Raw genomic sequence first — 17,933 nt, 5'->3', positions numbered from 1 at the left:
GATTGTATAGATTTTTGAGGAACAGAAAGAAAAACATCAACATGACTGGAGCATAGTCCTCTGAGAAGTATAGCAAAAACTGGCAGCACTTGTCCCTCAGCTGTGTTGTTCTGGGTGTGTGTGTGTGTGTGTGTGTGTGTGTGTGTGTGTGTGTGTATGTGTGTGCGTCTCACAAGCCAGAGATCACACAAAAGTGCGTAGGCCGCAAGCCATGGACTTTAGGGGCCAAAGCTCACGTAGATATTTTGAGTTATCAGGGTCAGGTGTTTTGCTTTGTATTTGTACAAAGACTAACTGCCTGCATCTTGGGTGACAGGACCCAGACTCACTCTTGACTCTTGTTACGTGCAAATCCTATACCCGGTCTGACCGCTCTGAGGCAGCAGGGACATATCCATGCACACGTGTGGCTGGAGAGGGACAGGCTCCTGTGGGCAGTGTGAACTAGTTTGCTCTTCACCTTAAGAATGGAAAGCTACTTGAGGGCTTTGGGGAGGAGAGGTTCAGAGTTGCATTTTAAAGTGATTCTTGGGCTGCTGGATAGAAAATGGGTTAGAAGAATCAAAAATGGAAGCCACAAGACCAATGCGGGATGCCCCTGTGGTAGCCACTAGGGACGAAGGGAATGGCAGTGGTGATGAGAGAAGGGCATGCACTTGGGAGAAATTTCCGAAATGTCTTTGCCAGGACTTTGGGATGAGTTGAATATGGAGATGCAGAAAATAAAGCAATGAATGGATGTATGAATGTTGGGCTCCTCCTCCCTCAGCACACTTTTCAAAGCATGTCATGTGATTTCAAAATCCTAATCAAAGTCCTATGAGGAAGGAGCCCCATGTGACAGGTGAGGGAACTGAGGCTCAGAGAGGCAAAGTGACTTGCCTGGAGCAGACCAAGAGCAGAGCCATTACTTGGTCCCATAACTCTTACATGGGACCTTCCAACTGAGTGCCTTCGGAGCAGCCAGTGTTGATCCCACCTGCTGCTTAGTGACTGTGTGGCCTGAGGCAGGTCCCTTCCCGTGCCCTGGAGCCTCCCATCTTCTCCCCTGTAACAGGGACAACCTGAGGTGGAGCACGTTTGGCACAGTTCCTGGCACATTGTTGGCACGTAGAGCAGGGTCACTGCTATCAACATCATGGTAGACTCTCAGGGGGGCCCGAGTGGATTGACTAACCAGAGGCCTCTGCCCCATCCCTGCAGTGGGTGAGCCCATCACCATCCCCAAGCTGGAGCACCCAACCCAGCAGGACATAGACCTGTACCACAGCATGTACATGGAGGCCCTGGTGAAGCTCTTCGACAAGCACAAGACCAAGTTCGGCCTCCCGGAGACTGAGGTTCTGGAGGTGAACTGAGCCCGCCCTCAGGGGCCAGCTCCTAGGAGGAACCAGCTACAAATCGTTTTCTACCAAGTTCTCGAATGCTTTTTTGTTCTGTAAATTTGGAAGCGTCATGGGTGTCTGTGGGTTATTTAAAAGAAATTATAATAATTTTGTTAAACCATTACAAATGTTAGGTCTTTTTTAATAAGGAAAAAGTGAATATTTCCAACTCTTTTAGTTCCAATTTGTCCTGTTCTAGGTGGTGGCTGATGCATTTGGGCCTTTATGGTTTCTCAAGCAATCCTTCTTCTTCCTTCCCCCAAATTACAGACAAAACTCAGTCCTGGTTAACTGGGAAAGAAGGACAGCCACTGGTGACTCAGACCGGGGTTACGTTATCTTCTTTTTACTTGCAGGATGAGGGGCAGGAACCACTTCTAATACAAACACCTCTATTCTAAAATACCTACCCCACACTTAACTGCAGGCCTGGCCCCTCATACCAAGGGGAAGACCTGGAGGGCACAGTTGTCCCCAACTTGAAGAGTGCAGTAATGAGCATCTGGAATGCTCCAGCTCCAGTCCAGTTAGTCTTTTAAATCTGAGGCCTCCAGGGTAAGAACCAGGGTGGCGATCAGCCTGTGCTAGGGACAGCGCTGTCCCAGATGCACCGCCTCCAGGATTAGTCAGCCACCACGTTGTAGTTGGAGTGACTAGTCTTCCACAGGGTGCTGACAACATGTGCCCAGGACAGACCTGGACTTGGCCTGATTCACATGTTTCCCAGTGGCCTCGGTTTGTTTAGCCCATAACCCAAGTATGAGTGTGAGGAAAGAGTCCCTCTTCCTGTTCACAGAGGGGCCTGGCCTTCTGAGCATGACATTGGTCTTAAGACAGGAGGCCCCCAAACCCAAGCCTCACATATTTGTGCCTTTCTGAGAGGGGAGGAACCAGGGAAGAAACCCAGCCCCTCTGTGTGTTCTGTTTTCTCTTGATGAGATGATTGTCCCATGTCACACTTTTGTAAATTCCAAAACAAATAAATAAAAACGAGAGTTCTCTGTGAGTTATTGCTGGGACTTCACCTGCATCTTGCCCCTGACACTTGGGGAGGCTATGGTCCCATCTGGGCTGCCTGCCAAGCCTTCCCCCTTGCTCCTTTGGTCTATGTGATCTACACGCCATACATTAGTATTGGTTATCTTTTCATGCGTAACAAATGACTCCACAACACAGTGGCTTCACACAACACTGTGTCCACCACACAATCTGAGAGTCAGTAGCCAAGATATAGCTTAGCAGAACCCTCTCCCTCAGGGCCTCTCGCAAGGCTACAGTCAAGATAATCAGACAGGCGGCAGTCGTCCTCATGCTTGACCAGGGGAGAACCCACTTCCAAGGTCATTCACGCGGCTGTTGGCAGCGTTCACTTCCTCACTGGCTATTGCCCAAAGGCCACTCTTGCTTGCTTGCCACATGGGCCTTTCCATGGAGTAGTTCATGGAACACAACATGGCAGCTGGCTTCATCAGAGAGAGTAAGCAGAAAGAGCCAGAGAGAGAGTGTGCAAGGTGGAAGTCACGTTCTCTTATAACTTCATCTCGGATGTGATATCCTGTCACTTTTGCCATATTCTCCCCATTAGATCCAACTCACACTCAAGAGAATGATACACTGAATGAATGCCTAGAGGCAAGGGTCCTTGGAGCCCCTTCACAGCTGTCTACTGTGTGTGGCAGAGGGTTACTGTCCACTTTTAAGGTCCTGAGATGGCAGAACTAGAAGGGTCCTCCGTGGATCACTCAAGCCATATTCCTTGCCTCTGGCCTCAGTTATACCACAAAGAGGGAGAGCTAGCCTGCTGTTGCTTTAATGATTTCATGCCACACCCGGGTCCCCCAAGATGCCACCTCTCTCTGTTCTAATTCCATTTGATTCAATGAGTACTACGCAGCTGGGAACCCCTCTTAGCTGAGACCAAATGACCTCATTCCAACTTTCCCACCGCCTAAGTTTCTTTGCCATTCATTCTTCCACTTAAGGACTGCTCCTCTGTGCATACAACATGGCATGCCTGGTTGAACTGGGACCTCAATGTCAACCTGGGATTTGAAGGGTGACTAGAAGTTGGCCAGGAAGGAAATGCAGGGAAGAGCAGCAAACAAAGACAGGGGAAACAGCACTGCTGAGTTGAAGGAGGATGTGGTGGTAGATGGGTCTGCAATGGGGCTTGGCTTGGAAAGGCAGGAGAGTTGATGTCTCCAGAGTGAGCGGGAGGCCAGGCGGCAACAGGAGATACCCTCAAGGGGCAACAGAGGCTGAATTCTGTAGCACTAGGCAGGCCTTAGGCCCCCAGAATTCAGGTCAGAGGATTTCCTTGAGGATGGAGGAAAGGCCTGCTTTCTGATGACAGTTTCAGCCCCACCCCAGCCCCAGTCTGAGATTAGCCATGACTTTTAGCCTCTGGCCCCAGGCTAAGCCTGGCCCTAACCTAGGCCACCCCACAAAGATAGGCCATTACTCTCAGCACTAATTTTTTGAAGATTCAACACCTATTGGGCATGAGAGAACTCCTTCATCTTTGCTTATGAACAGTGACAATAAGCAGGCCCCAAATACATCTAGCAGCAGCCTGTGCAGCAGCCTGTGCAGAGCAATGGGGCGGGGAGGGGGGGGGGGCGGTTACTCTAGGTAAATGCTGTGAACATTGCCTCTGGCTGGGAGTTGTTACCTTGAGAGAGGGAACAGGATCCTCCTTTTCCAAAAGACCCTCTGCTTTTGGACTGCGGGGTTAGGGCTGTAGTCTCAGCCGGAAGGTTGTCAATTCCATGATTCTGCTTGTGGTTCACAGACAAGGCCACTAGGGGGCCCCGAGGATAGCTCTGAGGCAAATGCCACACAGCTTCCCCTTTCTTTTCACATTTTGGCATTTAAGCACTCCTACCCTGGGCTAGAAGCAAGGGATAGTAAAATCATGGACCCACAAATGCTCAGAGCTAGACAGGAACTCTTCTTTTTCCGGGGTTTTAAGGTAGAAATGTAAGAGCTCTTTTTTCTTTTTTAATATGTTTACATCTATAAGACTTTCCCTAAAACTGCCTTAGCTGTATCCCATAAATTTTGGTATCTTGGGTTCTTGTTTCATTTATTCCAAAGTTCTTCCTAATTTATCTTCTGATTTCTTCATTGACTCTTTGGTTACTGAAGAGGATGTTGCTTAGTTTACACATATTTGCTATTTTCCCCAATTTCCTTTTGTCACTTATTTCAAATTTTATTTCATAGAACAAACTTTGTATGATTTCAATCTTTCAATTTACTGAGGCTCCTCTTATGACCAAAGAGATGATCTTTCCTAGAGAATGTTCCATGTGCATTTGAGAAAAATGTGTATTCTACTCCTGCTGGGATCAGTATTACAGTGGTAGTATTATAGTGGTAGTATTTTCCAGATGTCTGTTAGATCTACTTGGTTTATAGTGTTGTTCAAGTCATCTAGTTCCTTGTTGGTTTTGTCGATGGTCTGCCTAAGCATTCTATCCCTTATTGAAAATGGGGTATTGAACTACCCAAAGCAGTCTACACATTCAATGCAATCCCAATCAAAATTGCACCAGCATGTTTCTTAAAGCTAGCACAAACAATCCTAAAATTTGTATGGAACCACAAAAGACCCCGAATAGCCAAAGTAATACTGAGGAAGAAAACCAAAGCAGGAGGCATCACAATCCCAGGCTTTAGCCTCTACTACAAAGCTGTAATCATCAAGACAGTATGGTATTGGCACAAAAACAGACACATAGATCAATGGAATAGAATAAAGAACCCAGAATTGGACCCACAAATGTATGGCCAACTAATCTTTGACAAAGCAGGAAAGAGTATCCAATGGAAAAAAGGCAGTCTCTAACAAATGGTCCTGAGAGACCTGCAGAAGAATGAAACTAGACCACTTTCTTACACCATTCACAAAAATAAACTCAAAATGGATGAAAGACCTGAATGTGAGACAAGAAACCATCAAAACCCTAGAGGAGAAAGCAGGAAACAACCTCTTTGACCTCAGCCGCAGCTATTTCTTACTCAATACATCTCCAAAGGCAAGGGAATTAAAAGCAAAAATGAACTATTGGGACCTCATCAAAATAAAAACATTCTGCACTGCAAAGGATACAATCAACAAAACTAAAAGGCAACTGACGAAATGGGAAAAGATATTTGCAAAAGACATATCGGATAAAGGGCTAGTATCCAAAATCTCTAAAGAATTTACCAAACTCCACACCCAAAAAAAAAAAACAAATAATCCAGCGAAGAAATGGGCAGAAGATATGAATAGACACTTTTCCAAAGAAGACATCCAGATGGCCAACAGACACATGAAACGATGCTCAGTTCATCATCAGGGAAATACAAATCAAAGCCATTTTAGCCACACAGGTCAGAGTGGCTACAATGAACAAATCAGGAGACTATAGATGCTGGTGAGGATGTGGAGAAACGGGTACCCTCTTGTACTGTAGTTGGGAATGCAAACTGGTGCGGCTGCTCTGGAAAACAGTGTGGAGGTTCCTCAAAAAATTAAAAATAGATCTACCCTATGACCCAGCAATAGCACTGTGAGGAATTTACCTAAGGGATACAGGCATGCTGATGCATAGGGGCACTTGTATCCCAATGTTTATAGCAGCACTTTCAACAATAGCCAAATTATGGAAAGCACCTAAATGTCCATCAACTGATGAATGGATAAAGAAGATGTGGTTTATGTAAACAATGGAATACTACTTGGCAATGAGAAAGAATGAAATCTGGCCATTTACAGCAACGTGGATGGAACTGGAGGGTATTATGCTAAGTGAAATAAGTCAGTCAGAGAAAGACAGATACCATATTTTCACTCATATGTGGATCTTGAGAAACTTAACAGAGAAGATCATGGGGGAGGGGAGGGAGAAAAAAAGTTACAGAGAGGGAGAGAGGCAAACCATAAGAGACTCTTAATTACAGAGAAACTGAGGGTTTGTGGGGGCAGGGGAGAGGGGAAAGTGGGTGATGGGCATTGAGAAGGGCACTCGTTGGGCTGAGCACTGGCTGTTGTATGGAAGCCAATTTGACAATAAACTATATTTAAAAAAAAATAAAATGTCCTTAAAGTGCTCAAAAAAAAAAAAAAAGAAAAAGAAAAGAAAATGGGGGTATTGAAGCCTCCAACTATTGTTACATTGTTTATTTTTCCCTTCAATTCTGTACCTTTTGTTTCATATATTTTGGGACCCTGCTGCTATGTACATGTATGTTCATAATTGTTACATTTTCCTGATGGAGTCATCCTTTTATCATTATAAAATTCCCTTTATCTCTAGTAACAATTTTTGTCTTTTTTTTTTTTTAATTTTTTTTTTTTCAACGTTTATTTATTTTTGGGACAGAGAGAGACAGAGCATGAATGGGGGAGGGGCAGAGAGAGAGGGAGACACAGAACCGGAAACAGGCTCCAGGCTCTGAGCCATCAGCCCAGAGCCCGACGCGGGGCTCGAACTCACGGACCGCGAGATCGTGACCTGGCTGAAATCGGACGCTTAACCGACTGCGCCACCCAGGCGCCCCGATTTTTTAAAAAAAAATTTTTTTTTTCAACGTTTATTTATTTTTGTCTTTTTTTTTAATAATGCTTATTTATTTTTGAGAGAGAGAGGGACAGAATGCACACGGGAGGGGGCAGAGAGAGTGGGAGACACAGAATCCAAAGCAGGCTCCAGGCTCTGAGCTGTCAGGACAGAGCCCGATGTGGGTTCAAACCCACAAACCTTGAGATCATGACCTGAGCCGAAGTTGGATGCTTAACCAACTGAGCCACCCAGGCGCCCCACAGTTTTTGTCTTAAAATCTATTTTATATAGCCTATAAAAGTATAGCCACCCCAGCTCTCTTTTAGTTACTACTTGTATGAAACGTCTTCTTCCATCCTTTTCCTTTCAACCTATTTGTGTTTTTGAATATAAAGTGTATCTTTAAAATTTTTTTTTAATCTTATGTATTTTTGAGGAGAGACAGAGACAGAATGTGAGCAGGGGAGGGGCAGAGAGAGAGGGAGACACTGGATCCAAAGCAGGCTCCAGGCTCTGAGCTGTCAGCACAGAGCCCGACATGGGGCTCGAACTCATGAACCGTGAGATCATGACCTGAGCTGAAGTCGGACACTTAACTGACTGAGCTACCCAGGCGCCCCTAAAATGTATCTTTTGAAGGCATAATAGTGTTGGATCTTTTTTCTTTTTATCCATACTTCTACTTTATGTCTTCTCATTGGAACATTAAGTCTATTTACATTTAATATAATCACTGATAAAGTAGAATTTACATGTGCCCTTTTGCTATTTTCTTGTGTCTTTTTTGTTCCTCCCTCCCTCCATTCCTGCCTTCTTTTCTGTTAAATGTTTTTTCATACACTGTTTTATTTTTTTTTTAATTTTTTTTTCAATGTTTATTTATTTTTGGGACAGAGAGAGACAGAGCATGAACGGGGGAGGGGCAGAGAGAGAGGGAGACACAGAATCGGAAACAGGCTCCAGGCTCTGAGCCATCAGCCCAGAGCCCGACGCGGGGCTGGAACTCATGGACTGCGAGATCGTGACCTGGCTGAAGTCGGACGCTCAACCGACTGCGCCACCCAGGCGCCCCTTTCATACGCTGTTTTAATTCTCCTGTTGTTTCTTTTGCTCTATGTTTGTAAGTTATTTTCTTTTTTATTTTTTTAAATTTTTTTTAATGTTTATTCATTTTTGAGACAGAGAGAGACAGAGCATGAACGGGGGAGGGTCAGAGAGAGAGAGGGAGACACAGAATCGGAAACAGGCTCCAGGCTCCGAGCCATCAGCCCAGAGCCCGACGCGGGGCTCGAACTCACGGACCGTGAGATCGTGACCTGAGCTGAAGTTGGACGCTCAACCAACTGAGCCACCCAGGCGCCCCTGTAAGTTATTTTCTTAGTGGTTACTCTGGAGATTAAAATTAACATCTTAATTTAAAACAGTCTAGTTCAGATTAGTAACAATTTAATTTCCCAATCTTTTGGCGGGCTGGCCTGAGAGAAAAAAGGGACAGGACACACATAAGGATAGTGTGGTGGGTTGAATAGTGACCCACCACATGATATGCACCTAATTAAACTCCATGGTCTGTGAAGGTGACTTTATTTGGAAAAGGGATCTTTGCAGAAACAAAGAGATAATCTTAGATTATGTAGGTGGGCCCTAAATCCAATGGCAAGTGTCCTAAGAGAAAGAAGACACAGGGAAAAGGGGAGAAGGCCATGTGAAGGGGGCAGGAGGCTGGACTTACGCAGCACAAGCCCAGGAACACCTGGAGCCACCAGAAGCTGGAAGACGAGAGGAAGGGTTTTCCCCTCGACTCTCCGAGGGAGCATAGCCTTCCCAACACCTTGATTTTGGATTTCTGGCATGCAGAACTGTGATAGAATGAATTTTCGCTTTAACTCAGCTGGTTTATGGCTTAACCTAATCCAAGTGGTGAATTTCAATATGTTTATATCACCTATGGGAGGAGTTGGAAGGCAGAGTCAGGTCCTCTCATCAATAAAATAACCTTGAATTACATGGGTTTGAACTGCTCAGGTCCCCTGACACAGATTGTCTTCAGTAAATGCAACACAGTTGTGTAAAAGTATTTTCTCTGTTCATTTTCTTTTCTCTAGCTTACTTTATTATAAATGGACAGTATATAATACAACAGTATATACAGTGTATAAACAAAATGTGTTAATTGATTGTTTATGTTGTCGGTAAGGCTTCTTTCCGGTCAGGAGTAGACTCTCAGTAGTTAAGTGCTGGGGAAGTGAAAGGTATATTCAAATTTTCGATTGTGTAGGAGGCCATCATCCCTAAACCCCATGTTCAAGAGTCAACTGTATTTCCCTTTTCTTTATGTGAGGCGGGTTGCAATTTTGGAAGGCACTTTTTCCTGATACTTCTGAGAGGTGGAAGAAATTCCCTTTTATTGGTTTATAGGATCACTAGGAGAAAATAGGAATTCCCCCCACTACTTGGCCTCAACCATAATGTTTATAACGAATCTCTGCCCCATATGTATTCCAAACTTCTCTTTTCATAACCCTGTTTCCCTCCCTTGTAAACTATTTTTCAAGGTATTTTTCACCACTTCCTGCTTAAGGGAGTTTTGCTTTGCGTGTTTTCATCTAACATTGGTGTCATGCACGCACACGATTTTATCTCCTCCATTTTTTACATAACATTGAATTGCACCTACACACATTTAGAAAGCTCCTTTGCTCAGGGCTAAAATATCAAACACATTTTGAGATTTCTAATTACTTTTGATAAAAACTGATACAAAATATTTTTCCTCTAAACACAAAAGATATATTTTTAATTAAATGCCTGGGGTATAAAAATGTATTCTGAAAATAAATATGACTTCACTGTGTAAATAAAATTTGGGGCTTCTGGCTGGCTCAGTTGGTAGAGCATATGACTCTTGATCCTTGGGGTCATGAGTTCAAGTTCCATGTTGGGCCAAGAGCTTAGTTAAAAAAAAAAAAAAAAGAAAAAAAAGCCGTAAGACCCTTTTGCTAGAAGCAATAAAATGCAGGATTGATAACACTGGAGTAAGACTGCTTCCAAAACCCAGTCTATATGGAGGGAGGATGCTGAAGGTTTCCACTTTCTAATCCGGGAGTGTTCCCCTGGCAACCAGCCCCCATCCTTAAGTTATCTGGGGCTTTCCAAATGTCACCTCATTAAAATAAACTCAAATACAGTTGAACGGGACGTGTTATGGAAACAAAAGACATTCATTTCACTCTCTGAAGCTTTCAGGAACTGAGAACAAAACTAAATATTATAACGAAAGATGCGCCGCTGGCTCTCGTATAGGAAATTACAAGAGTTTTAGGAGCTATGTGCCAGGAACAGTGAATAAAGAACCAAATATCTATTTCTTATTATAAATCACAGTATCATACTCCTTTTCTCTGTGAGAATTTCTCAGTCTCTCCTTGGCTATCACGACCTAGACAGTCTTGGAGATTATGATCCAGTATTCTGTAGGACACCATTTAGTGTTGTTATGTCTACTCTTTCCTTGTAACTGACGTAAGTCCAAGCCAGTCCATCTTTAGCAGAAATATCACAGAGGTAGTGATCGACTCTCCTCCCCCCATCCTAGCAGGCAATCATGATTTCAGTGTGTCCTATTGATTGATGCTCACTTTATCACTTGATTAAGCTGGGAACCGTCATACTACATTGTAAAGTTACTCTTTTCCATACTTTGAAAATGTCTCCCCCCTCGCCTTTTTATATCAATGAAGACTCATGGATCCCTATTTTATTCAGTGGGCTATATGCTATTCTATCATTTTTATCGTGATGTTCAAGCTGCTCCAGATTTGGACAGTGGGAACCCCACCAAACTGGCTTCTGTGTCCTTTTGACATGTCTCCATCATTTTTGGGGGGAAGAGTACTTCCTTATTTTCTGGCACAACTACATGTCCTAGGGTCATCTTGTACTTTTTCTGGCCCAATCCTGGACTCAGCCACTTCTTCAGAGAATCTTGATTCCAGTTAGTGGAGAATGGTATTCAGAAACCAAGATCTAGGGGTGCCTAGGTGGCTCAGTTGGTTGAGCATCCGACTTCAGCTCGGGTCACGATCTCAGAGTCCGTGGTTTTGAGCCCCACATTGGGCTCCTTACTGACAGTGGGGGTCTGCTTGTGATTCTTGCTCTCTCCTCTCTCCCCCGACCCCAAGTAAGCTTTCTCTCTCTCAAAATAAGCAAATAAACTTAAAAAAAAAAAAAGAAAGAAACCAAGATCTGAACAATTATGGTCTATCACCACAGGGTTCATCCAAGCTCCTTCTCTTCCTATATTTGTAACTCCTTTTTCTGATAGAAAACTGGCTCCCATTATCCTTACTATATCTATTTATTTTGATCAATCCTTCTGTATGTAACCAATCTTCCATTGCTACCATTCTGTCCTCCACCCCTGAACCCAATACTGACACTCTCATCAAGGCCAGCTTCACCAGATGTGACCTATGCAGTTGGTGCTTCGAAGGGCTCCATGCTTGATGAATTCTTGGAATTCTTTTTTTTTTTTTAATGTTTATTTTTGACAGAGCCCGCATGCAAGTGGGGGAGGGGCAGAGAGACAGAGGATCCTGAGGGGGCTCTGCACTGATAGCAGAGAGCCCATGCGGGGGGCTCTAACTCATGAGCTGTGAGATCATAACCTGAGCTGAAGTTGGACACTTAACTGACTGAGCCACCCAGGCGCCCTGCCTTCACTTTGCTGTTGATGGGAGTAAGATTCTCGTTCTTCTGGGAAAATTCAGTCCTAAATAGTGTATTCTAATTAATGCAGGTGGTGTGGCATGGGGGACAGAGCTCTAGCTCGGGAAGCAAGAGACCTGGGTTCACAAGCCAATCTGCCATGAAGAACCATGTGAATCTGGGCACTCATTTCCAGAGCTGCTTTTTAGGCTTCTGTAAAACTGGGACAATAATACCTACTTCACAGGGTCCTGTGGGGATGGTCCATGGTAATGTATGTAAAGTACTAGGAAAACCTTAGTTTTCTCTAGCCCCCAGGGAACCTGTTAGGGAGGGAAATGAATTTACTTAAAATCCTGCAGCCAATTAGCTGCAGGCTCAGGTCACATTTAAAAAAAATTTGTTTTAAGTTTATTGATTTTGAGAGACAGAGCAGAGGAGGGGCAGAGAGAGAGGGAGAGAGAGGATCTCAGGCAGGCTCTGAGCCATCAGTGAAGAGCCCTATGTCAGCGCAGAGCCTGATGCAGGGCTCGAATTCAGGAACCGTGAGATCATGACCTGAGCTGAAACCAAGAGTCGGATGCTTAACTGACTGAGCCACCCAGGCACCCCTATGATCACATTTTTTTTTGACCCTAGGCTTGGAGCTCTCAGACACCCCACTTTGCAGCCAGAATGCTCATTCTCAGGAACCCTGTGAGACCATGCCTGTCTTTGGCAGGGAACGAGGGCAATCGGGCATCCTTTGAGCTCTTCTGTCCCCAGGAACTTAGCCATATTCCTGTATTCTAATTGTCCTCTAACTGAACAAAGGAATGTCACAATTTACTGTTACTAAATTCACCACTCCCCCACCCTTGCATCTGTTCTGGACACAACTGCCAGAATGACTTATTTTTTCTTCTGTTTTGTTTTCTTTTTTTGTTTTTTGTTTTAAGTAAACCTACACCCAACATGCGAGTAGAACTCACACCCCTGAGATCAAGAGTCGCATGCTATACAGACTGAGCCAGCCAGATGCCCCCAGAGTGACATTTTTAAAACATAAATTAGATCATGTAACACCCCCCCCATCCCCTGCTTACATAAACCCTCCCGTAGTTGTCCACACACCTCAAGGTCAGACTCCCCTGGGGCTACCACAGCTGGCAGGATCTGGACCCTGCCCAGATCTCCAACTTCATTCTGTGCCATCACGGCTGGACGAAAACTTCAGAAGCTCTAAGCACTGAAAGACGATGCGGCTGCTGCCGTATGAAATTACAAATAAAAGCAACACTAAACTGTAAATGACATTGAAGGAGGTCTTTGATTTTATTTTTGAAATATCAGTTTCTTCCAAAAACTGTTCTCCTCCCCCTCTTCCTCCTCCATGCCGGCTGCCTCTCCCGCCTACGCCTGCCTGGCCTTCTTACAGTTCCTTCAATGCTCCCTGCGCCTTCTTCAGACTGTTCCTCTTGCTCTCCCTATCCCCTTTTGTCCAGTTAACCTCCTACTCACCCTTCAGACCTCACTATAAAAGACAGTTCCTAAGGAAAGCTTTCTCTGGGAGCTCCGACTAACTCAGCCCCGTGGGTTAGACGCGCTTCAATCTAATGTGTGTCCTCTTGGCCGGTGTGTGAATTCCCAAACTCATGTTCCCACACTGGCACATTTAACCTCCATGACAGTGTGAAAGCCACTGGGATTGAGGAAGGAGCACTGGTCCTTGGGGGCAAGAAGCCCAAGTCTTTGTCTCAGGTTTGCTACAAACTTTGGGTGAGCCTGGCCAACCTCATTTCCTCCCTCTGGGGTTGTGTCCAATGGGAGAGGCGTGAAGGTTCTGTGTCATCTAACAACCATTCACTTACCTGGGCCTTCATCAACTCACTCATGGATTTTATTCATCCATTCAGTCATTTGCACATTGAAGCTCATGGAGTTCATGAAGCTTGGGGAGTTCAGAAGGATATCAAAAGGAAGAGTTCATAGTACAGCAGGTGAGACAAACACAAACCATAAGACTAGGCACATGGGCATAGGTACTAAAGAGAGGTCAGGGGTCGTAGTGGGGGCCCAGAGATGGTAGCCATTAGGTCACATCTATGAAGGCTTTTTCAAAAAAGTAACCTTGAAGAGTTTAGAAAGGAGAAGGAGAAATGCTGCCCAGGCACCCACCTTTGTTGGGTACAGGCTCTTTGGGGGAATGGTCTCTTCGCTTTACAATTCTCACCTGGCCTTTTGCAAGAGTCTTGATCTTCAAACCCAACTCCTTGAAGGCTGCATCTTCAGGGCTGCCTGAGGATCTTTCCAAATGACTTCCCGTTGCCTAAGGTTGAGGCCAAGTTCTTCAGCCCAGCAGTCAGGTTCTTCTTGTGTGGCCCCATCTTCCTTTTCCGGCCTCTTTGCCTGTTGCCCCCAGGCAGCCTTTGTTTCAGGCCCCTTAAAGTAGGCCAGTGTCAAGTCCTCGGCCTCAGTGCCTTTGCTCAGGCAAAGCTCATGCTTCTGCCCAGAAGACTTTATTTAGAAAGCCTTCTGGCACAACACACAGTAGTTAGCAACTTCTTTTGTACTTCCATGATACTTTATACATCATCTCAATGACTGCATCTACCACTTTGTATTGAAATTACCTATGACCTCCTTGCAGTCAGGGATTCTAATTTGAATTATTTCTATAAATATAGTGGCCTGGCCAGGCACCTGGTACGGGTCTGAATGATGTTTGGCTAAGTGAGTAAGTAAATGGGAGAAAGAGGACTTGAAAGGAAGGGGATAGGTTTAATTTAATTAAATTTGAGACATCAAAAGACCAACCTGGCCTGTCTTCCTCTTATTTACCCAATGCATCATGCCCATGAGATATAGAGACTACGGAAAGAGGAAGAAGAAGAGGTAAAATGGTTTGGGGTGTTTCAGTTTTTGGTCCTGCCAACAATGTTTGGTTTCGATATCCAACATGGTACTAGTTAGCTGTTAAAACACTAGTCATCCCTGAACCAAACAGAGCTAACCCCCTGTTGTTCATCTATCAAACTCCCAATCATTTTTTAAGACTTTTGTGAAGCCTGCATTTGACTTTGCCCACCAGCTCTTGTAGAGTCAGTCATTTCATTACCACTCGACCTTGATCTTTCTTCTATCACTGCATGGATGTTGTATTTGGCTACCTGAGAATCCATGTTCCTTAAACTTGGATACATGTTTCTCTAGGGGACATATAGCACTGTAGAAATATTATAGTAATTTAATTCTAAGTGATTAGAAACATATATATTTTTATTTATTTGTTTTGAAAAAGCCAGCAGTGGATGGGCAGAGAGAGAGAGAGAGGGAGAGAGAGAATCCCAAGAAGGCTCCGTGCTATCAGGATAGAGCCCGATGCAGGGTTCGAACTCAGAACAGTGAGATCATGACCCGAGCTGAGATCAAGAGTTGAACACTTAACCAATGAGCCACCCAGGTGCCCTAGAAATATTTTTATGTTTAAACAAATATAGTCATATTATGGAAAAGTATCTAAGATAATACAAGAATTTTTAGAATGAAATAGGACATAGAAAAATGATAGCATTTATTGAACACTTACTACACCCAAGGCACTGTGGGAAAACATTTTACACTCATTACCTTGAACATTATGCAAGTATTTTAGGTATTTGTCCTGTCCCTGGGGTGAGCATGCCAGCTCTCTTGGTGTAAGTGGAAAAGTCTGAGAAGGGTTGTTTACTTGAGGTATGTATTTCCAGTGCCCAGTGTTCGGCCTGGTACAGACTTGAATCTCATTAAAAGCTTGTGGAAACGGATTGCCTGGGTGGCTCAGTTGGTTGGGTGTCTGACTTCGGCTCATTCAGAGTTCGAGCCCCACGTTGGGCTCTGTGCTGACAGCTCAGAGCCTGGAGACTGTTTTGGATTCTGTGTCTCCCTCTCTCTTTCTGCCTCTCCCCCAGTCATGGTCTCTCTCTCTCTCTCAAAAATAAATAAATATTAAAAAAAAATTTTAAAAAAGCTTGTGGAAAGATTGGATCCTGCTCTCTCTGCTGGAATATCCTTTTCTCCCTTTCTGCCTGGCAAACTCCTATTGGTTCTTCAGTACCCAGTTTATTTTATTATTTTTTAAACAATTTTTAAAAATGTTTATATATTTATTTTTGAGAGCGAGCACGCACAAGCGGGGTAGGGGCAGAGAGAGGGAGAGAGATTCCCGAGCAGGCTCCACGCTGTCAGCACAGAGCCTGATGCGGGGCTTGATCCCATGAACCTCGAGATCATGACCCAAGCTGAAATCAAGAGTCGGACGCTTAACTGACTGAGCTACCCAGGTGCTCCCTTCAATACCCAGTTTAAATGTCACCTCTACTGTGACTGAAATCCGACTCTCTTCTCTGGCTTCCACAGCTCCTGAACTTCCCTCAGACTGAAAAACTGGTTTATCACTCCTTTTTTTTTTTTTTTTTTTTTTTTACTTATTGGACTTCCCTGTAAAGAGGGCAGCTTCCCTGGGGATGAGTCTGAGTCTGATTTCCCAGCACCAAGCAAAGGGTTTGCCACAGAGAAGCACTCAATGAACATTTGTTGAATGAATCAAGTAATAAAGTTAGCTAATATTCAGAGCTGATCTTCAAAGGAGAAAGAAGTGATTCTGTGTTCTGTCTCTATAGGCCCATTTTTTTTCTTGAGAGATAGAGAGAGTGGGGGAGGGGCAGAGGGAGAGAGGGAGACATAGAGGCAGAAGCAGGCTCCAGGCTCTGAGCTGTCAGTACAGAGCCTGACATGGGGCTTGAACTCATGAACCACAAGATCATGACCTGAGCTGAAAGTCAGACACTTAACCGACTGAGCCACCCCGGGGCCCCTCTATAGGCCCGTTTTCTTAACTTGTGTAGTGGGTTGGATGATGCTCCCTCCCTCTCCCCCGAAAATGAGTCCATTCTCTAAAGCTGGAACCTGTGAATGTCAACTTACTTGGAAAAAAGGTCTCTGTAATTAAGGATCTCAAAACGAGACCCGGATTATCTGCGCGTGCCCTAAATCCTAAGACAAGTGTCCTTATAAGAAAGAGAAAAGAATATGCAGGAAGAAGAAAAGACCGTGAGAAGATGGAGGCAGAGGTTGGAATTATGCAGCCCTGAGCCAAGGAGTATCTGGAGCCACCCGAAGATGAAAGGGTCAAGAAAAGATTCTCCCTTAGAGCCTTCTAAGAGAGGCCCAGCTGACACCTTCATTTTGGGCTACTGGTCTCTAGAACTGTGAAAGAATACATTTCTGTTGCTATTGTTGTAAGCTACTTAGTTTGTGGTAATTTGATACAGAAGCCTAAGGAAACTAACACAGCTTGGAAACAGCTTGTGAAATTCCAACAGATCTTGGCACGCCAGGAGTTGAACCAGATGAGATTTGGGATTTCCTAACTAATCCCTTCTCCACAAACACCTGACCACACCACCCATGAGAAACCACTCGATGCTTCAGAATAGGAGACAGTGCAACATCCATGTTAGCCAGCTCTGGGGTCAGAACCAAAGAGTGTTCAGGCTTCTGAACACCCAGGAAAGATAGCATGCTTCCCTTTTATTTAAATTAGTTTTAGTGCAATTATTGTATGTGAGCGCTTCTCTGGCATTTTGCGTATGTTGATTTACTTAATCTCTACAGCAATCTTATTATTTTACAGATGGGAAAACTAAAGCTGAGAGTGAGGAACTGGCTTGCCCAGGAACACATAGCTAGAGAGTGGCAGAGCCAAGATCGCAAAAGTGCCTGATTCCTGTTGTGTCTGATTCTAAAACACTGTGTTCTTTCAGCTATGTCAGTCCAGGTGGTGGAGAAATTCATAGTCTCGGGGGGGGGGGGGAGGCAGATTGATAGCCTGCAGAATGACTCAATGCTATTTATTATAAAAGCAATCGCTATAGATGCTATCATTATGCTCAAGGAAGTCTTCATGGAAGAGGCTGCATTTGAACTGGTTTCTCACTAAAAAACAAACATATACCGGGGCACCTGGGTGGCTCAGTCCATTAAGGGTCTGACTTTGGCTCAGGTCACTATCTCACCGTTGGCGAGTTCAAGCTCCCTAGGCTCTGGGCTGACAGGGCGGAGACTGCTTCCGATTGTGTGTCTCCCTCACTCTCTGCCCCTCCCTTGCTCATGCTGTCTCTCTCTCTCTCTCTCTCTCAAAAATAAATACACATAAAAAAATGAAAACAAACATACACTGATTATCCATCAGGCACCGGAAATCCAGAGATGAATGACAAGGTCCTTTGGCTCGAGGAATTCAATGTGTGTGTGAGTGTGTGTTACGCAC

At 44.5% G+C, this 17,933-nt stretch overlaps 1 protein-coding gene across 1 annotated transcript in view; it reads left to right on the top strand.

The window, feature by feature from the left end:
- Nucleotides 1-2,391, top strand: part of DGAT2 (diacylglycerol O-acyltransferase 2) — a 31,724-nt gene extending 29,333 nt beyond the window's left edge. The window contains exon 8 of the mRNA XM_047070023.1: nt 1,204-2,391. Coding sequence (XP_046925979.1) covers nt 1,204-1,358 — 155 coding nt within the window. The 3' untranslated portion in view covers nt 1,359-2,391. The remainder of the gene's footprint in view (nt 1-1,203) is intronic.
- Nucleotides 2,392-17,933: the final 15,542 nt, after the last annotated feature.

Source organism: Lynx rufus, unplaced genomic scaffold, assembly GCF_022079265.1.
Source record: "Lynx rufus isolate CCGP_SWC_20201006 ecotype Redwood Valley unplaced genomic scaffold, mLynRuf1.p SCAF_9, whole genome shotgun sequence".
Lineage (NCBI taxonomy): Eukaryota > Metazoa > Chordata > Mammalia > Carnivora > Felidae > Lynx > Lynx rufus.
Note: the sequence above shows the minus strand (reverse complement) of the source record. Positions and strands in the feature narration are given on the sequence as shown.